Source organism: Notolepis coatsorum, assembly GCF_963971535.1.
Source record: "Notolepis coatsorum genome assembly, chromosome: 1".
NCBI classification, from domain to species: domain Eukaryota; kingdom Metazoa; phylum Chordata; class Actinopteri; order Aulopiformes; family Paralepididae; genus Notolepis; species Notolepis coatsorum.
The window spans coordinates 5,952,744-5,973,603 of NC_140165.1; the positions used below are offsets into that span (position 1 = coordinate 5,952,744).

At 43.3% G+C, this 20,860-nt stretch overlaps 1 protein-coding gene across 2 annotated transcripts in view; it reads right to left on the reverse strand.

Annotated features, from left to right (window-relative positions):
- LOC311228351 (uncharacterized protein) overlaps window positions 1-20,860 on the reverse strand; it is a 66,496-nt gene that overhangs the window by 24,518 nt on the left and 21,118 nt on the right. Inside the window, exons 1-3 of one of the 2 annotated variants that reach the window (XM_084314260.1) lie at window positions 8,408-8,527; window positions 3,584-3,861; window positions 1,525-1,746 (exon numbers count right to left, since the gene is read on the reverse strand). In XM_084314260.1, the coding sequence (XP_084170386.1) occupies window positions 1,525-1,746; window positions 3,584-3,861; window positions 8,408-8,433 (526 nt within the window). In that variant the 5' untranslated portion in view covers window positions 8,434-8,527. Of the gene's footprint in view, window positions 1-1,524; window positions 1,747-3,583; window positions 3,862-8,407; window positions 8,528-20,860 lie in introns of those variants that run through there. The other variant, XM_084314261.1, reaches the window with a different exon arrangement.

Consider the following 20,860-nt stretch of genomic DNA (forward strand, 5'->3'; position numbering starts at 1 on the left):
TATACTTTATTTGACTGGTTGTGTGTTGTTGTAGTAACAGCTGAGCGACTCGTTCATAAGAGCCGATTCATTGCCGTGAGCGTGAGTCGAATCGATCACGTCTTGCCATGAGTCGGTTGTGTGGTACTGTACATGTTAGCAAAATGTTTTGGTATAGCGCCCCTAGTGGAGAGAGAACCAGCAGCCGCTACTGGGTATGAACATGGACTACTAGACTTTCTGGATAATTTGTTGATATCAGGAGCTAACAGTAGCTAGCCGGCTAAATACCGTTAGACAATGCCTACTAAGCGTGAATAGTTGACTGGGTAATTTTGTTTAAACAGTAACGATAGCTAGGTAGCTAATGTTAGCTCAGGTCGAATGCACTACAGACTCGAGCAGAGGAGCCTCCTCTTAGTCCTCAGTGTTTACAAACTCTACGCAGGTGCGGGCGGGCTAGGGAGGAGGAGCAGCGGCAGTTTGCAGGTCGTGTGTGTCTGAGACAGACAGCGAGTGAGATCTTCGCTTGATCGGTTTCCGCGATCGGCGAATATGACTCATTATCGGAATTCACAGGTGGCCGATCGATCGGGGCATCCCTACTAATTAGTAAGAAAATAATTGTTGTTTATCAGTTTTGGAATATGGTGATGTAATTTATAGGCATGCTGCGGCATCAGCTCTTAAACCTCTGGATTCTGCATATCAGTTAGCTCGTAGGTTTATTAATGGTGACAGATACGATACTCACCATTGTGTCCTGTATGATAGGGTGGGTTGGCCTTCTCTTGCAGAAAGGCGCAAAAAACTAGGGCTGACCTTCGATTTTTTTTTTGGAATTTGAAGCTTCGGGCCGAGATTCTATTTTAATTCACTGGTCTTCAGGCTGCCAGAACACAGTTCCGTGTGGCAGAACGATGCAAACGATCAAATACTTTGCCTACAACGACCAATTATATATATAAAAGATCAAATAAATCTTTTTAATTTAAATTTTTTTTTATGTTGTGGGACTTGTACAGCACTTTGTTCAACTTTGTCAGTGCTGTAAAGTTTAAACCTTTTTAAATCTTAGACAAACAAAAGACGTTGCTTTCATGAAATATTGTAAGCCGTCATTTGAGGCTTTATAAAAGCAGCACAATGAACACAAATCTGTCAGTGCCGAGTCCGACCTCATCTTAAATAACAAACAGCATTGCTTGTTGTAGTTAACAAAGAGAGGCAGAGTTGATTTTGCACAATTTAATAATTTTTTAATAATCAAATTTTATTTTCATATTCGAATCCCATGCCCATCGAACGAAGCTTCGAAGTATTAAGACAGCCTACAAAAAACACTGGTATTTATTTATTTAGATTTTTTAAATTATTTTAGAATTTTTTTTTTTTTTTTATTATTATTAATACTCTTTTGTGTTTCATTTTGTGAATATTGCTTTTATTATGTACCGTTTACATTTGTACAATCATCGTTTCTGTAAATGAGGGAAACTTCAGAAGCTTAAGATTTGTAATACCCTGGAGAATAAACATACACACCTGACTGGTCCTTCCGTTTCAGTTTCCGTTTTGTGTCCAGTTGTATGGCAAACTGTCGTTTTAACTGTGCATGTGACAATAAACTATCTTGAATCTTGAATCTTGTGTCTTTCTTCTTCTTCTTCTTCTTTGTCATGGTCTTGATCTTCTCCTCCCCCTCCTCCTCCTCCTCTTCATGGCCCACAGCGACAGAGTCCGTCTGAGGTAGTGTTGGTGTCACGCCTTCAAGAATAACCAGAAGAAGAACTCTTAAAAAGTATTCCACTCAAGCTATGTGTGATTGTGAGTGTGTGAGAACTAGACTAGAGCTACATGTGATTGTGAGAGGATGTGGGAACTAGACTATGGCCTTGTCCAGACTAAAACGATTTGATTTTTCGTTTTGTTTTAAGGTTTCCGTAAAAACGTAACCGTCTCAAGATAATAAGTGCGTGCCACAAATTTACTAAATGAAATGTCTTTCCTGTTTTAGCTCTTTTATTTTGAAAACCCCAGACCGGAAGTGTTATAGTGTCTGTTGCTAGCAGCTTAACTTGTGTCGGCCGGTTCTGTGCTTTTCGAGAGGAGAGAAAGACCGCGGCTCACATGCAGCTCAAACTACCTGTTGGAATACATTTATTGATTGATGTTCAACTTGTCCCTGTGTGTGTCCAGTCATTTCGACTAGCAAACGTCTGTGTTTAACGTTACCTCAGGATACCACTGTCTATTGTATTTAGTTGGTTAGCTATTTAGCTAATGTGGATAGCATTTTGAATAGCATCAATGCTAGCTGGCTGGCTACAGTTTTATTTACTAAAATATGGAAACTTTTTAATCGTCAAGGTAAGAGAGGATTTGTCATGATCAACTGAAGGCATATGCTATGGAACAATATGTGCTTGGGTTTTCAGAAAAAGGCCAGCTATGTGACGCTAATTATTTAGCTAATATTGATAGCATAGCTTGCTGGCTACAGCTCAACACCATGCCATGGGGATACTATTTACTAAATTATGGAGGCTTTTTAATCGTCAAGGTAAGAGAGGATTTGTCATGATCAACTGAAGGGGTATGCTATGGAACAGTTTGCCGCAAAAGCCCGATCAGGCTCAATAGCTTCTGCACCACGAACGCAACTACTCTGTGCGACGCCATTGTTGTTGTGATGTTGGCTGAGAGTTTGCGCATGCGGGGTAAGGGAGAGGTGGGCCAACGCGTCATCGGTTCAGGAGAAGACGCGTATCGCTTGTAAAGATGGTGACGCAATGGGGGGCGTCTTCACTAGCGCACTCTGGGAGCTAGTATCAAAAAGTACCGTCTTCAGGCTGCCAGAACGCAGTTCCGTGTGGCAGAACGATGCAAACGATCAAATACTTTGCCTAAAACGACCAAAATCGTTTTAGTGTGGACATGGCCTTGTGAGAGGATGTGAGAACTAGACTCAAGCTACGTGTGATTGTGAGAGGGTGTGAGAACTAGACTCAAGCTACGTGTGATTGTGAGAGGGTGTGAGAACTAGACTCAAGCTACGTGTGATTGTGAGAGGGTGTGAGAACTAGACAGCAGAGGTTCCCTTTAACGACACCTTTTCACCACATCCCTACTCCAGTCACACGGCTCGGCCGGCCAGCTTGGTTGCCACACAAGAAGTTTAATAACCAAATGAACGGCCTTATAGGGACTGCTACCTTATAATGTCATGTCTGTCATGCACTTGTCCTAATAAACTAACCTACACTGTAGCACTCAAAACTTTGATGAACATTGTTACTCAGCTGATAAGAGTTGTGCCCTTCCTGATGACTTGTCGTACAGAACTTGTAAGTCGTTTTGGATAAAAGTGTCAGCTAAATGACTAAATGTGAATGTAAATGTAAATTGAGATGTAATTAACACAACATCACTGGTGACATCACTGGTGGCTATATTCAAACTCGTTTACAAACTAAATGAATGTGTGCAAAACTGTTTTAGACATTTGAACGTATGCGAGATTATATGCAAAATAAAATCAGCATAGTTTTTTTGGTGAAGTGCCCCTTTAACCTGGAGCCCTGATGTGACAACAAACACACACCTGGCTGGTCATTCTTCTTCCGTTTCTTTTTTGCATCTTTCTTCTTCTTCTTCTCCTCAGCAGCAACCTCTTGGTCCTCCACAGCGTCTCCACAGTACCTCCACAGTACCTGCACTGCCGCTGGTGTTACGCCCCCTTTCTTCTTCGGCAGCTTTGGTGATCCATCGCCGTCCTCTCCAGCTCTTCTCTTCTGGGCTGCCGGTGTCTGTGCCAGTGCCGATCGGCTCGTCCAGCTCAGTCTCTCCTTGGCTTTCGCCTTCTGCTGCATCGGTGCACCCCTAAACGACACCACATCCTGCGTTACAGTATCAATCCCCGACCTCTTTTCTTGATCCTCCAATCGCAAACTTTGATCCGTGATTGGAGGATCAAGAAAAGAGGGAGAAGGGATGATGAAGCTCATTCTTCAGCGAAGTGCATCATATACAACCTGTTGGTCTAGTCAGCTATCATTGGTTTAAAACTGAATCAAACTATAAACAAGGTGGCCTGTTGGGATGTTATCCTAATGTAAAAAAATTTAATTTTATATGTCTGCACTTTATGTACTCATTTTATGCCTGTCTTTTTTCTGTTGTGAAGCACTTTGAGCTGCAGTTTCTGTATGAAAGGTGCTATGCCACCATGCCATCTAGGCCAGCACTCGGCCACAGTGCCATCACAACCACACGGCTGTATTGTAAAACAGTGCTGAGCCTGTTCACCTTGAGACAGCGGGGTACGCTCTCGTAAGACGTGTCTTTCTCTCGTCCAAAGTGTACATGCAGACTGCAGTCACTCCATTTTAAAGCGCTCTGCATACTGTACAACAGTGGTGCTATAGAAATTCATTAAAGACCCTACTTCAGGTTCCCCACCACTGTATGATACCATCCTCCTGTATCGTTCTGCCAGTGACCACTAGCAGCCTCAATCCAGAGACTACATCGTTTAGACTGGATACGCCTCACCCCCTAATCACAGTCAGGTAGTAGATTGGCCCCTTTCGTGACTGCGATGCAATCCAGGGGCTCGAATACTGTCTGGATTGCATCGCAGTCATGAAAGGGGCTAGTAGTAGTAGATGCACTCCTCACTATGAATTGAAAATGGGGGACCCTGATGTAAACAAGACAAACATCTTTCTCTGGTCTGCATCCCCTTAACAATTGTGTGTATTGAGCTGTACTGTATTGTACCCATTCTGCAATCTGTTAAATAAAGTTCTCATTCATTCATCCCCTACTTCCAAAAAAAGTTGTTCATGCCATCAAATATTGTGTTGTCCTCCTGGGGCACAGGAATAACGCCAATTCTTATAATAGATGGCATTCCCCTTTATTGCACATAAGAAAAGTCATAGCCTATTTGATATTTTACTTATTATCTTATTTACTGTGTGGTCACAGCAGGTAACAGGTGGTGTACATCAGGGTTAGAAATTAACATTTTTTTTCAAGGGCTTTTTTTGCCCCCCTTAATTGCTTTTCGGGGGCTTTTTTTTGTATTTCGGGGGCACAATATTTTTATAATGAAAATTAACATAAAGATTATAAAACATTGTTGACACTTTTTTTTACAGTCTTCATCCCTATGTTTGATAACGTAATGTTAATGTCTCCATATATAGGGCTCTACGCTAACCTTTTTCCCAAGGAGCACATGTGCTCCTAAATAAAATGTTAATAAATCAAATCTAAATACAAATTTAGGAGCACACAGAAATTTAGGAGCACAGTGACAATTGTTCAAGTAACACACACACACGATGTGTGACATCATGGCTTGGTTTCATGTTTTGAGGTACGTACCTTCAATTATCTGTAAATAATACATACATACTCTATCTAAATAGATTAAATATTATTGTCCCTGAGGGCAAGTTGTGTTGTTTTCTTGATACATCTACAAATAGCAGACGAATAACCGGTTGCCTCTGGATCAATGAATGTCTAATATTGAATAATATTATTAGATATTTTATTTTTAACATCCCTAATTCCAACAGTCAAGAGGCTTGTTTCAAATTGATGAAAAACCCCACACACGCAACGTTTCTGAGTATAGGCTCTGGCCAGATCGATCAATGAAATACGTTGCACGCTCAGCGCTGTGGAATGAAGGAAATGCGCATCGGGATCGGATTTGGATGTTATTCTTTGTAGTTGTGTTACAAATGGAATGGTCTTTCCCCGCCGAACACAAGTTACTTAACGTTACACGGGTCGCGCTATGCAGATGCTTAGCTTGCTAACGTTAATATAGCAGTGTAATGCTTGATGAGAGCAGAGCGCTCTCTCTGTGTTCGCACCTCTCAAGTGCCTGGAAGCATCTCCCTGTAACACGCAGCGGGCCCCGCCTCCCTCCTCCTTGGAACAAACATTCCACCCAAAAACTGAATTTCAGTCCAGTTTCAATCTGAACTATTAACAGCGGAGCTGTTTTGTAATCTTCACAATCACTCGTCTGTCTCGCACTGCAAGTAAATGATTTTTCCGGTGTGCACACACACATATTATTAGGGGCAAATACGCACTGTAGAGCATATATATAATTAGTAAACTGTCGGGGGCTTTTTTTGCCCCGCTTAACTGATTATCAAGGGCATTTGGTCAATTTTCGAGGGCATTTTGCCCCAAGCCCCCGTTAATTTCGAACCCTGTACAGTGTACATCACAGTACTGTCTATCTGTATGTCATATATGATGAATTGAAAATGGGGGACCCTGATGTAAACAAGACGAAAGTCTCTCTCTGGTCTGCATCCTCTTAACAATTGTATGTATTGAGCCGTACTGTACTGTACCCATTCTGCAATCTGTTAATAAAGTTTTCAATCAATCAAACAGTACATCTAAACAGAAAGATGAAGACTCTGCCACTGTGTCATATCCACACTGTGTCATATCCATATATATGTAACGGATGGTATCGTGAAGCGCAGTCAAGAAGGGCTGGGGTGAGTAGTGGTGCTATGGGTTAAACTCACTCTCACATCCTCAAAAGACGCATAGACCCAGTACTTAGAACTGGATTCACATCTTGGTATAGCGGTCTGTGTTGCTGCCTGCAGTGTGGGAGACCGGGGTTCGACTCCCACTCGGGGCATCGAAGTTTAAGGTGACGTTGTCACAACCGTTACAATGGTGCCGATTGACCCGGATGCCTTGGGTGGAGTGGAGTGAGTTTGAGAGGGTGAGTGTAACGGATGGTATCGTGAAGCGCAGTCAAGAAGGGCTGGGGTGAGTAGCGGTGCTATGGGTTAAACTCACTCTCACTGTCTCACATCCTCAAAAGACGCATAGACCCTGTACTTAGAAGTGGATTCACCTCTTGGTATAGCGGTCTGTGTTGCTGCCTGCGGTGTGGGAGACCGGGGTTCAACTCCCACTTGGGGCATCGAAGTTTAAGGTGACTTTGTCACAACAGTTACATATTCTCGAAGTCAACTTCCTGTCTGTTGTTGCTACGCAACTGCAGCGTGGGGGGAAACTGTTCCGCCTGGTACATTGTGTCCGCTTCATTTAGTGGAGAAACGGATCGTTAACACTATTGGGACCGGCCAAGTATAAATACGTGTTTCAAATCCATGCGTTGTGGACCAGAGGCACGTATATAGCCGTGGCAAGTTGTTATTGTTTTATTCCATATTAATAACCGGATCAAGATTCCAGATAGACTCTGCAGATCTACCCTCGGCAACATGCAATACCGGCCAGATCCTCTTAGGGGCGCCATCGCTCCACTGCAGTATCATTGTGGGAGTGGATTTTTTTTAATTTAGCCTCCAACGGAGTATCATATTACTCTGATCCCAAAGTGTTATTAGCATATATACAACAGAAATGCCGTCGAATATAACGTTAGTAGCCTTTAGCTCTATAAGTAGCTTTCCAGCAAATATATGAGACGAAATATGCGATAAAGCTTATATTCACGGCGCTATAAAATGACAACCTATTGATGGATTTTTTTTTCTTTAAGCCATTATGAAGGGACTGTTTATGAACTCAAATGAGAATGGACAGATAGCAATACTATAAAGTATAGATATAGCTCTACAAAGACGCATCGGTTTGTTGACAAACCGTGGTTCTCTCTAGCACCATATTAGACGGCGCCGAACGGTCGTCAAAGTGTTAAAAGCGGCAAATTAAAGACAATCAAGCGGAATTTTCTTCAGTCCTTCACAATGCCAAAGAGCTGCTGTGTTACGCGTTGTACTAATGACAAAAACAGAAATCCAAATCGCAAGTTGTATATCATCACGGAGGGAAAAGTGGCGGGCAGCTAACGTTAGCTACGTTAACCTAGACAAATAGCTACATGCTGAGCTAACGTTAAATATATCCTATCGAACCGATAGGAGCTTATTTTATCTAATCTTACGTGGATGTTTGATCGGGTAGTGGCACACGTTGTACCACCACGTACGATTAGATAAGATAAGCTCCTATCGGTTCGATATGATCATGTAATTAACGTTAGCTTAGCATGTAGCTACCACGACTACAACACCAGTCGATCAGGGGGAGCTTCTTTGCCGCATATCTCGCCTTAGAGAAAGGCAGAAAGGCTTTCGAAATAGTGAAATGCCATGTTGGCCTCAATATTTTCAAAAAAATCGTATGAAAATGCTCAACGCATGCATTTGATGGTAGAAATCAGTTTGTTACCCTCATACCAAGATGGCGGCGGTCTCGTGACATCAGTGTCTTCGAGATAGCCGTCTTCTTAACGTTCATTTTAGCTCGTCCGACAGCACAAGTTCGTGTTGTCAGGCTGCTAAATGTTTAGCATTACATTCTCTAGATGTAAACAGCATGCGAACAACTGTAGGCTTACCTGTTGTGAAAGAGGGGCCGGGACATATTATTCACCCTGATATACGTTAGATACAAATACAAGGAATGGTGTTAATCACAAAACACCGCTCGCAAGCGTGTTGGTTGTCGCATATATAAGGCGGCGCATGATGATGACGTCTGTCGCAGTTTGCTGACAGCGGTTAGGGGGCGGCGTGTTGCTTTTTAACAGCGGAGGAGTGCAAGAATGTGACAATTTGACCATGTGACCGCGGCAGCGCGAGAGAGCGGCAATGCGGAAATAGGCTGTCTATTGCCATTCTCTTGATTGATTGATTGATTGATTGATTGAAAACTTTATTAACAGATTGCAGAATGGGTACAATACAGTACAGCTCAATACACACAATTGTTAAGGGGATGCAGACCAGAGAAAGACTTTCGTCTTGTTTACATCAGGGTCCCCCATTTTCAATTCATCAGGACATATATGACATACATGACATACAGATAGTCAGTACTGCTACATCTATACATTTATGTCATACCAGATTTGCAAATACAGTACTGTTTGTGATACAGAAGGAGTCAGGAAAAGGGAGTATATACATTTGACGTAGAAACTGTACATTGGAGGAGGTTGGGTGGGGGGGGGGGGGTTGGGTACACTGGGATATTGACAACCATACTGGGTAATCTACATTGGAGGTGGTTGGGGGGGGGGGGGGGGGGCACACTGTATATACAAGCAAAACTGTACATTGAGGGGGGGGGGGGGACACTGTACAAACAAACAAAATTGTACATTGGACTATTGACAAAACCATACTAGGTAAATGACTGTACATTGGAGGGGGTTGGGTTAGGATATTTACAGGGGCCAGTGTTGAATTGCAGTCTCCCGTAGGTGTCCCTTGAGAGAGGTTTTGAAAGTGGGTAGTGATCCACATTCCTTTACAGCTTTGGGTAGGGCGTTCCACATTGATGTGGCATAATTGCGAAACGTGTTTAGTCCCTTATTTGAGCCGAATCTGGGTTTAACATGATTTGTGGAGCTCCCTCTGGTGTTGTGATCGTGGTATTCACTGACCTTTGGGAAGTATTTTGACATGTACATGGGTACCTTGGTCGTGTAGTGTATCTTGTAGACCAGGCCCATTGCAAGTTGCTGTACTCTGTCGTCTACTCTAAGCCATCCTAGGTTGTCAAAGTGGGCAGGGGTGAGGTGGGTTCTAGGAGTAAGGTCAAGCAGTAGTCTGACCAGTTTGTTTTGAGATGTTTGTAATTTTGTTTTTAGCGCCTTTGAGGTGCTTTGGTACCATGAGGTGCAAGCATAGTCGTAGTACCCCTGAATGAGTGCTCCTGCCAGAGTCTTCAGGGTATTCTTGTTTACCAGAGAGGAGATCCGGTACAAGAATCGAGTTCGTTGGTTGACTTTTTTTATTACATTGGATGCCATTTTGTCACAGGAGAGATTAGCCTCTAGGATGGAACCCAGGTAGGTAATTTCATCTTTTCTTGTGACAATATTGTCACCCACTGTAACTGAGAAGCCGTCGGTCTTGCTGAGTTTGTTATTTGAACCGAAGAGAATGGACTCTGTTTTGCCCATGTGTAATGATAGTTTGTTATCAGCGAGCCATATGCAGATTCTGCCTAGTTCCGAGCTGAGGGTTTTTTCAACCTGTAACTTGTTCTTGTCAGAGACCAGCAGGGCTGAGTCGTCCGCAAACAGGAACAAGTTGCAGTCACAAGCTGACAACATGTCATTTGCATAAATTAGGAACAGTAGCGGTCCTAGTATGCTTCCTTGTGGAACACCACAGCTCACTGTGAGGGGGGGGGATAGGGTACCGTTTACCTCCACCATCTGTTCCCTCCCCTCAAGGTAGGATTGCATCCAGCTCACTGATAGACTATCAAAACCAATTGCTTTTAGCTTGTCAATCAGAATGGAGTGATTGACCGTGTCAAAGGCCTTTTGTAGGTCCAGCATGACCATGCCGCAGTATTTGCCTGCGTCCACCTCTTGTTTGATGTGGTCATTCAAATAGAGAAGGCATGTGTCAGTGGAGTGGGATGTTCTGAAGCCAGATTGGAATTCGTAGATTAGATTGTTTTCCGCTAGGTACTTTTCGACCTGTTCGTAGACTATTTTTTCCATGACTTTCGAGATGGAGGTGAGAATAGAAACAGGGCGGTAGTTGCCTGGGTCTAATTTGCTGCCCTTTTTGTGCAGAGGGGTCACCCTCGCAATTTTGAAGTCCTTGGGGACGTGTCCCTGTTTTATGGAGAGGTTTATTATGTGTGTGATGATTGGGGTGATGGCGGCTGCTGAGTCTCTGAGGAATTTGGAAGGGATGTTGTCGTGGCCAGTGGCCTTGTTAGGTTGGAGGGCGCTCAGTTTATTGAGTACCTTATCTGTTGTTACCATTTCCAGCTTGAAGTCGTCCTTGCGGACCCCTAGGTTTTTGTAGTAAGCTACTATGTGTTCTACCCCATAAAGCCCTGAGTGGGAGGGTAGTTTGTTTACCAGTGTTGTGGCTATGTTTGTGAAGAAAATGTTTAAGTAATTGGCTACATCCAGCTTGTCTGTGATGAGCGTGTTGTCCGTTTTTATGTTTATGTTTGAGAATCTGGTTTTAAGTTTTTTACTGCATCCTAGTTGATTATTGAGTAATTTCCAAAGTTCACGTGGTTTGTTTTTGTTTTCCTCAGTTTTGTCATTGATGAAATTCTTTTTTGCAGTTTTGATCATGGAGTTTACGTCGTTTCTTAGTCTGTTTCTTTCTAGTTTGAGTTCAGTCACATGGGCTTGGAGTTCACTGCTCGTGCTTTTGGTAAGCTTTGACTGACTTTTACGAAACTCAGAGCATTTTTTGTCTCTGGTTTTCATAGCGGCCAGTATTTCGGAGTGCATCCACGGCTCAGCGCGATTTTTTACCCTGGTGGTTCTTATCGGTGCCATGTCGTTTAGTATTGTGGAGAATTTGGTTTTGAAACCAAGCCATGTTTCTTCAACCAGTGTACCATTGAGTTCATCTGACCAGTCCAGACTCTCCAGTTCAAGGTTGAAGGCCTCGCTAGAGTAGGTTTTTAGGTCTCTAGATGTGACTGTTTTGTGGCAGCCAGCCTTTAGTTTTAGTTTTTTGCGGGTACAGAATATCATATAATGATCACTTAACCCGCATGCTATAACTCCTTTATTGGTGATCTTGGACTTGTCGGAGGTCAGAATGAGGTCAATGGTAGTCTGAGTTGATTCACATACACGTGTGGGTTGGGTGATTAGCTGGCTGAGGCCGTGCAGATCACAAAACCTACTGAATGACTTGAAGACGGGTGCATCTTTTCGTTGCATATCCGTGTTCCAGTCTCCAATAAGAATTTTGTCTACATCCTCAACTCCAGCTAAACACCCATCCAGTGTATCATAAAAGCCACTATGATCTGGCGGCCTGTAGACTGTGCCAACCAGTAGGGATTTCGCCCTTTCGAATAGGATTTCCACCCATACAGTTTCAATTGATTTATGATTCAGGTCATTTCTGTTGATGAATTTGGTGTCCTTGTGTATGTACACACAGACACCACCTCCATGTTTGTTCCTATCATTCCTGATTATTGAGTAGTTCTCAATCTCTATCTCTGGATCTTTTACAGAATCGTCAAGCTTAGTTTCTGAGAAGCACAGTATGTTTGCCTTACCATTTATGAATAATTGTTTGATTTCATCCAATTTGTTTTTTAAGCTGTTAATGTTAATGTGAAAAATGTTCAGTCCATTGGCGTTGGTTATTTCATTGATGTTGGCAGGTTCGAAGTATTGTTCGTTTGTGATCTGTTCCTCTGTGTGGGGCTGGGGGGCTTTGTTGTTGTGGGTGGGAAGGGGGGAGGGGGGGGTCGGGTCCCGCGCCGTGCTGGAACAACAAAGAAGGGGGGAGGGGGGGGGAGGGTCCCGCGCCGTGCTGGAACAACATCGTTCCTGGATGTTTTCGTTGTTAGCTCTGCTAGCTAGCCAGCTATCGGGCGTCGAGATGTTTAAATCCCGCGTCGAGTTGGTCGTCATGGTTTCGACCCTCGGTTCACCTCCTCTCGTCTCTGCCTCACGTGTGCTTGTCTGCTGCGGCGTCATTGGGGGAGAATCGCCGCCCGCGCTGTGGATGTAGCCACAGGTTGCGTTGTTGATGTTGGTCACGATGGGAACCTCCATCGCTTCTTGCGTTGCCAGACCAAGTCTTCTAGCCTGAGTTCTGGTCATAACCGGGCCTGGGTTTAGATGAATGTCTCCCGAAAGTAGCAGAACCAGGATGATCATGGTCCTACGGTCCAATCTGCCAGTCGGGGGTAAGTTTTTCCGTACAGGGCTCGCTGTTAGTAGCGTGTGTATAGCCGCTGTTCCGACGTCTATGTGTTTCTTTTCCGAGCCATTGAGAAGGTAGAAGTCACTGTGGGTCTCGTTAAATCCGTTTTCACTTCTCTCCACTTCTGTTTGATGTTGCTTCATTGCTGAATTGAGGTATAAGTCCGTAATCCATATTAGCAGGAGTAGAAAATGTCCACAAAACCTTGTTGATTTGGTTGTTTGGCGAGAGCTCTCTGTAATGCGACTGCTCATGACTGCTGATATAGAGTGTACAGTACAGCTCAATACATACAATTGTTAAGGGGATGCAGACCAGAGAAAGACTTTCGTCTTGTTTACATCAGGGTCCCCCATTTTCAATTCATGTTCTTGGCAACAGTATAATGGTAGAACCTAAGACAAACGCTAACCTTAACCAGCTCCTTAACAGCGCCTAAACTTAACCGTTCTAACCTTAACCAACTCCGAAACAATGCCTAACCTTAACCTTAACCTTAACCATGCCTAACCTTAACCTTAACCATAGAAAGAATATTGCCATTCTCTAAGACAAACTCTAACCTTAACCAGCTCCTTAACAGCGCCTAAACTTAACCGTTCTAACCTTAACCAACTCCGAAACAATGCCTAACCTTAACCTTAACCTTAACCATGCCTAACCTTAACCTTAACCATAGAAAGAATATTGCCATTCTCTAAGACAAACTCTAACCTTAACCAGCTCCTTAACAGCGCCTAAACTTAACCGTTCTAACCTTAACCAACTCCGAAACAATGCCTAACCTTAACCTTAACCATGCCTAACCTTAACCGGCGAAAGAATACATGTTAAAAAAAAAATTGATGGGATTCGAACTTGTCAACAACGGACCGCAGGACCGCTGCGCTGCCAGGTGAGCTGAGCTTCGAATGAAAATCATGGCGGATTAGGGCGGTTACATAATGCCGCAAGCTCTGCCGCTCCGCTCTGCGGTTGCCGCGCCTGCCGCAGGGTGTGTCGCAGCCAATCAGGGAAAACGCGGAAGCAACGGCAGCACTGCTCCGCTGTTATTAAGCAATAGGCCATAGGCGTGTGACCAATGATCTTCTTCGGGGTGACCAGACTACAGTTTAAATGGCTCCGGGGGTGACTGTCGCCATCTAGTGGTTAGATAAATATAACCTTTTCTCTGTGAACAATGGCTTTTTGATTATGAATTAAAGTCAGTGAAAACACGAATAAGACATGTTGTAACAGTGTAAGCATGTGTTCTATGGATACGATAGAAAAGCACAACACGATTATAAAACGTTATGTTCTCTCTTCTGCTTTCAAACCCGCTAGATGGGTTTATGATGAATTGAAAATGGGGGACCCTGATGTAAACAAGACGAAAGTCTTTCTCTGGTCTGCATCCCCTTAACAATTGTATGTATTGAGCTGTACTGTACTGTACCCATTCTGCAATCTGTTAATAAACTTTTCAATCAATCAATCAATTGGAGATTTGCTGCCACTCGCTGGTCAAATTGTGTATTATAATTGGGTAGGAGTGGGGGGGGGGGAGGTTCGGTAGGAGGGGTGGGTGGGGGACACTGTACAACTATACAAACAAAACTGTACATTGGAATATTGACAAGACCATACTTGGTGATTTACTGTACATTGGAGGGGGTTGTGTTAGGACATTTACAGGGGCCAGTTTCGAATTGCAGTCTCCGTAGGTGTTTTTTGAGAGTGTTTTTGAAAGTGGGTAGTGATTCACATTCCTTTACAGCTTTGGGTAGGGCGTTCCACATTGATGTGGCATAATTGCGAAACGTGTTTAGTCCCTTGTTTGAGCCGAATCTGGGTTTAACATGATTTGTTGAGCTCCCTCTGGTGTTGTGATCGTGGTATTCACTGACCTTTGGGAAGTATTTTGACATGTACATGGGTACCTTGGTCGTGTAGTGTATCTTGTAGTCTTAGACCAGGCCCATTGCAAGTTGCTGTACTCTGTCGTCTGCTCTAAGCCATCCTAGGTTGTCAAAGTGGGCAGGGGTGAGGTGGGTTCTAGGAGTAAGGTCAAGCAGTAAGTCTGTACAGTTTGTTTTGATATGTTTGTAATTTTGTTTTTAGCGCCTTTGAGGTGCTTTGGTACCACGAGGTGCAATTCCAGTAGGTCGTCTTGACGCTCAATCTCTCATTTTGACCGGGAGTCCTTCTCGTACACTTTAACAATTGACATTGACATTGACATTCTCAATTATTCCAAATATATTCTCAACAGCTGCCTTTAGTCGCTCTTTAACTAGAGCCTTCACCTGTTCTATTTCGGACATTTATAAATACTTTTGACCTACTTCTTAATTACTTTTTAACTTACCTTTTTATTTATTTTTTGAACTGTATGAAGCACACTCTCAGGGGCTCATACAGAAACAAGCATTTCATCGTAAAGTATTCTGTATTTTATTGTGTCAAATAATAAACAAACTTGAACTTGAACTTGAAGATAAATTACATAAGAGAATTATGCAATGTATATGCATGGAATGATATTTATGATTGTGTAATGAAGAAACTCTGATTGTATGATTCCATGTGGCAAATAAAAACTCTGAACTGAACTGAACTGAACTGAAATGTGATGAATGAATGAATGAAAACTTTATTTAACAGATTGCAGAATGGGTACAATACAGTACGGCTCAATACATACAATTGTTAAGGGGATACAGACCTGAGAAAGACGTTTGTCTTGTTTCCATCAGGGTCCCCCATTTTCAATTCATATAGACATTTATGACATACACAACATACATGACATTTATGGCATAGGGACATATAGGTATTTAGTACTGATACATTTGTGACATAAACGGTATTCCAATATACAGTACTGTTACCCCTAGATCCTGACAGAGTATATACATATGATGGGGAGGGGACTGTACATTAGGGGGGGTGGGTGGGTGGGAGAGAAATATACATACGGCGGGGAGGGAATATATACATGCGGTGGGGAGGAGGTGGTGGGGGTTTTGGGCATTTACGGTGGCCAGTTTCGAATTGCAGCCTCCCGTAGGTGCTCTTTAAGAGCGGTTTTGAATGTGGGCAGGGATTCACATTCCTTTACAGCTTTGGGTAGGGCGTTCCACATTGTTGTGGCATAATTGCGAAACGTGTTTAGTCCCTTGTTTGAGCCGAACCTGGGTTTAACATGATTTGTTGAGCTTCCTCTGGTGTAGTGGTTGTGGTATTCACTGACCTTTGGGAAGTATTTTGACATGTACATGGGCACCCCGGTCATATAGTGTATCTTGTAGACCAGGCCCATTGCAAGTTGCTGTACTCTGTCGTCTACTCTAAGCCATCCTAGGTTGTCAAAGTGGGCAGGGGTGAGGTGGGTTCTGGGGTTCAGGTCAAGTAGTAGTCTGACCAGTTTGTTTTGTGATGTTTGTAATTTTGTTTTAAGCGCCTTTGAGGTGCTTTGGTACCATGAGGTGCACGCATAGTCATAGTACCCTTGAATGAGTGCTCCTGCCAGAGTCTTCAGGGTATTCTTGTTTACCAGAGAGGAGATCCGGTACAGGAATCTAGTTCGTTGGTTGACTTTTTTTTATTACATTGGATGCCATTTTGTCACAGGAAAGATTTGCCTCTAGGATGGAACCCAGGTAGGTAATTTCGTCTTTCCTTGTGACAATATTGTCACCCACTGTAACTGAGAAGCCGTCGGTCTTGTTGAGTTTGTTATTTGAACCGAAGAGAATGGACTCTGTTTTGCCCATGTGTAATGATAGTTTGTTATCAGCGAGCCATATGCAGATTTTGCCTAGTTCCGAGCTGAGGGTTTTTTCAACCTGCAACTTGTTCTTGTCAGAGACCAGCAGGGCTGAGTCGTCCGCAAACAGGAACAAGTTGCAGTCACAGGCTGACGACATGTCATTTGCATAAATTAGGAAGAGTAGCGGTCCTAGTATGCTTTGTGGAACACCACAGCTCACTGTGAGGGGGGGGGATAGAGTACCGTTTACCTCTACCATCTGTTCTCTCCCCTCCAGGTAGGATTGCATCCAGCTCACTGATAAGCTATCAAAACCAATTGCTTTTAGCTTGTCCATTAGAATGGAGTGATTGACAGTGTCGAAGGCCTTTTGTAGGTCCAGCATGACCATGCCGCAGTATTTGCCCGCGTCCACCTCTTGTTTGATGTGGTCGTTCAAATAGAGGAGGCATGTGTCAGTGGAGTGGGACGTTCTGAAGCCAGATTGGAATTCGTAGATTAGATTTTTTTCCGCCAGGTACTTTTCGACCTGTTCGTAGACTATTTTCTCCATGACTTTCGAGATGGAGGTGAGAATAGAAACAGGGCGGTAGTGATCAACATGTTACATCTGTACATACCTGCTGCATATAATCCTATTATATCTATATCTGTACATATCCCTTTCCTACTTTTACTAGTTACGCTGATTGCAGTGTGACTTACTACCATAGTGTCTTTATACCTGTATCACTGTGCATGTTAATACTAGAACTCTGTGCATACATCTGACAATACATTTTAATCTAATCTAGCCTAATGTAAACGCTACCATACCATATGCATGATATGTGTACATTTTACCTCGACTTCCAATTATCTAACACCACTCTCCTTTCTGTTGAATGATGCTTGACAGAACTGGATGTATGCTGTACTCAATACTTCCCACAAGGGGGGAGTGTTTGTCAACATATATATCACAGACCCCCATTCAGTAGGTCACGGCACCGGTCGAACTAACCGAAGTGATGTTTTTTATGATTATGACCAGAACGTCTGCTAAATGCCCAAAATGTAAATGACTAAGAAGTGTCTTCAGTATTCAGATTAAAATTATGTATTGCCTATTTATTGTAACATTTAAATAACCGATAGATAGGGCATGCAGACCCGTATATGCACCTTTGTTTAAAACATTTATTTCAGAGTTGATTATATTCTTTACACAGTTATTTAAAATTATATTTCTCTATTCAGATCTAATTTTATTGCCTTCTTTATTACCGTGCCCATATACTGTACCCCCCTCTCCCCCAATGATGCCCGAATTTCCCCAAGGGAATCAATAAAGGAATATCTTATCTAGCGTCTTGGTAGAAAACTGAATTGTCCTCCTTTTATCACTGTTGGATACGATCTATTATCATAAAAGCTTTTCTTTCCAGGGTATCCAGGGTAATTTACTCAAGAAAGGCTGAATGGGCCTCCTTGCTCATTTTCGGTAATGTCCTGCATCACAAAGTTAGGTTACTAAACACACTCTTGCCTTGCTATATGAATTGAAAATGGGGGACCCTGATGGAAACAAGACAAACGTCTTTCTCTGGTCTGCATCCCCTTAACAATTGTATGTATTGAGCCGTACTGTATTGTACCCATTCTGCAATCTGTTAAATAAAGTTTTCATTCATTCATTCATTGTAATGACGAGGCAGATGTTTACAAGTCAGTGAGCCGTTTTCTCCCTCCTAACTTTACAGCTTGACTAGCAGAGGTCCTGGATGCGTGTATGCTTTTACCAACGCATTTGTGTTTCCGGGTTCCCGTTTTGCGCTCTGATTGGCCACTGACCTACATGCGGAACCCGGAAACACAAATGCGTTGGTAAAATCATACACGCGTCCTGGATAGGCGGGGGGCGTGGAGGAGGGAGGGAGGGATGGATTGATTGATTGAAAAGTTTATTAACAGATTGCAGAATGGGTACAGTACAGTACAGCTCAATACATACAATTGTTAAGGGGATGCAGACCAGAGAAAGACTTTCGTCTTGTTTACATCAGGGTCCCCCATTTTCAATTCATCATAACATATATGACATACATGACATACAGATAGACAGTACTGCTACATCTATACATTTATGACATATCAGATTTGCAAATACAGTACTGTTTGTGATACAAAAGTGTCCAGAAAAAGAGTGTATATTTGACGTAGAAACTGTACATTGGAGGAGGTTGGGTGGGTGGGTGGGGGCTGTACATTGGAGGTGGGGATGATGGAGGAGAGAGAGAAAGAGAGTTTAATGACACACAGAAACCACGAGAGAGAAGCTGGGAGCAGGAACATGGATTCAGGTGGAGCAACGTGATTCACCCGCGACGCTCAGATCCACAAAGAACCACAACTTCAGCCTTTGATTACAGGTCTCACGGAGCTATAATTTCTCTATGATTGGACACAGAGTGTGCTCGAAAAGTCTGTAAATTGCATCTCATTTTCTCCCCGCCCCCGCAAACCACAACAAAGGGACGGTGGAAGTGTCTCCAGCAGAAAAGAGAGGCGACCGTTTTACCACAGACCTTTACCTGTAATGAATGAACCCTTCGCAGGAGGGAACCTGTGTAGGGAAACACTTTCTCTTCTGAAGTTCTGCCATGTGTGTGTGCATAGTGCATACTAGGTGTATAGGTTTAGGGGGGGTTGCAGGGGACATGTCCCCCTCATCGAGAAGAGCTACATTTGTCCCCCTCAAAGAATTATATAGCTAATACGAAAGACAATCCCCTTTCCGAAAGAGGTAAAAAATAATGGGGTCCAAACCTTTATATTCCATTATGTTTGTGTCAGTGGATACCTGAATATTGTCTTTTCCTTTACATAAATTTAGACATTTCCACCATGAATTGATGCAGAAAAGAAAACACAAATTGGTGCATAAAAGTAGCTACACCAGAATGCAGTTTGACACTCAAAATGTCCTGGGGGTGGGGGGAGGACCACCAGAAATGTCTCCCCTCAATGTTTAAACTGAACCTATACTCCTTGTGTGTGTTATTTTACATACATATTTTTTAAGAGACGTGTTCTTAGAACTTCTTAGATCACTGACCTTTTCAGTTTGCAACCCCTAAAACCAGAGGGATGCATGTTCACGGCCCTCCTCCTACTTGGAGCATAGACATAGACAGCATTATGATGAATTGAAAATGGGGGACCCTGATGTAAACAAGATGAAAGTCTTTCTCTGGTCTGCATCCCCTTAACAATTGTATGTATTGAGCTGTACTGTACTGTACCCATTCTGCAATCTGTTAATAAATGTTTCAATCAATCAATCAATCGACATGAATGGAAAACCTTCACACACATTATGTTATTTTATTACCATCTGTAGTGTGGTGGTGAAAGGTTAACCTTCTGTAGTGTAGTGGTGAAAGGTTAACCTTCTGTAGTGTTGTAGTGAAAGGTTAACCTTCTGTAGTGTGGTAGTGAAAGGTTAATCTGTAGTGTGCTAGTGAAAGGTTAATCTGTAGGGTGCTAGTGAAAGGTTAATCTGTGTGCTAGTGAAAGGATGAACCTTCTGTAGTGTGGTGGTGGTGAAAGGTTAACCTTCTGTAGTGTGGTAGTGAAGGGTTAACCTTCTGTACTATGGTAGTGAAAGGTTAACCTTCTGTAGTGTGGTAGTGAAAGGGTTAACTGTCTCTAGTATGGTAGTGAAAGGTTAACCATCTGTAGTGTGTTAGTGAAAGGGTTAACTGTCTGTAGTATGGTAGTGAAAGGTTAACCTCCTGTAGTGTGGTAGTGAAGGGTTAACCCTCTGTAGTGTGGTAGTGAAAGGTTAACCTCCTGTAGTGTGGTAGTGAAGGATTAACCACCTTTAAGGGTTGAGGCTGATTGAGAGCGGTATATTATTGATTTTTTTTGTCTGCTTTTTCTCCCCATTTTTCTATTTTTCTCCCGTCCCCAATTTCGTATCGTCCAATTCTACCCTCCCCTGTCTCGAACGTTGTTAGGCCATGCCTCCCACAAGCCGGCTGCAATGTGGACGGAGCCTTGCATCACGTGTCCCCTCCGGTACTCGAGGATGCAGCCGTCGCATCTTTTCACCTGCACAGCACGATCTCTCAGCGGCGAGGGTCTGCGTGGGAGGGACACGCCGCCCTCGTCACTTCCTGATTCTACTGCGCAGGCGCACCAACCGACCTGTAGGAGTCGCTGTCCACAACATCCGATCCCCACCCACCAGCTTCCCACCCCCTAATACTGCCAATTGTATTAGTATGAACGACCAGCCAAGCTGGTAGCAACGCAGAGAGCTGGGCTCGAACCCAGCATCTCCTGCGTTGGTGGCGAGCGCCTTGCCCACTGCGCCACCTAGCCGCCCTGG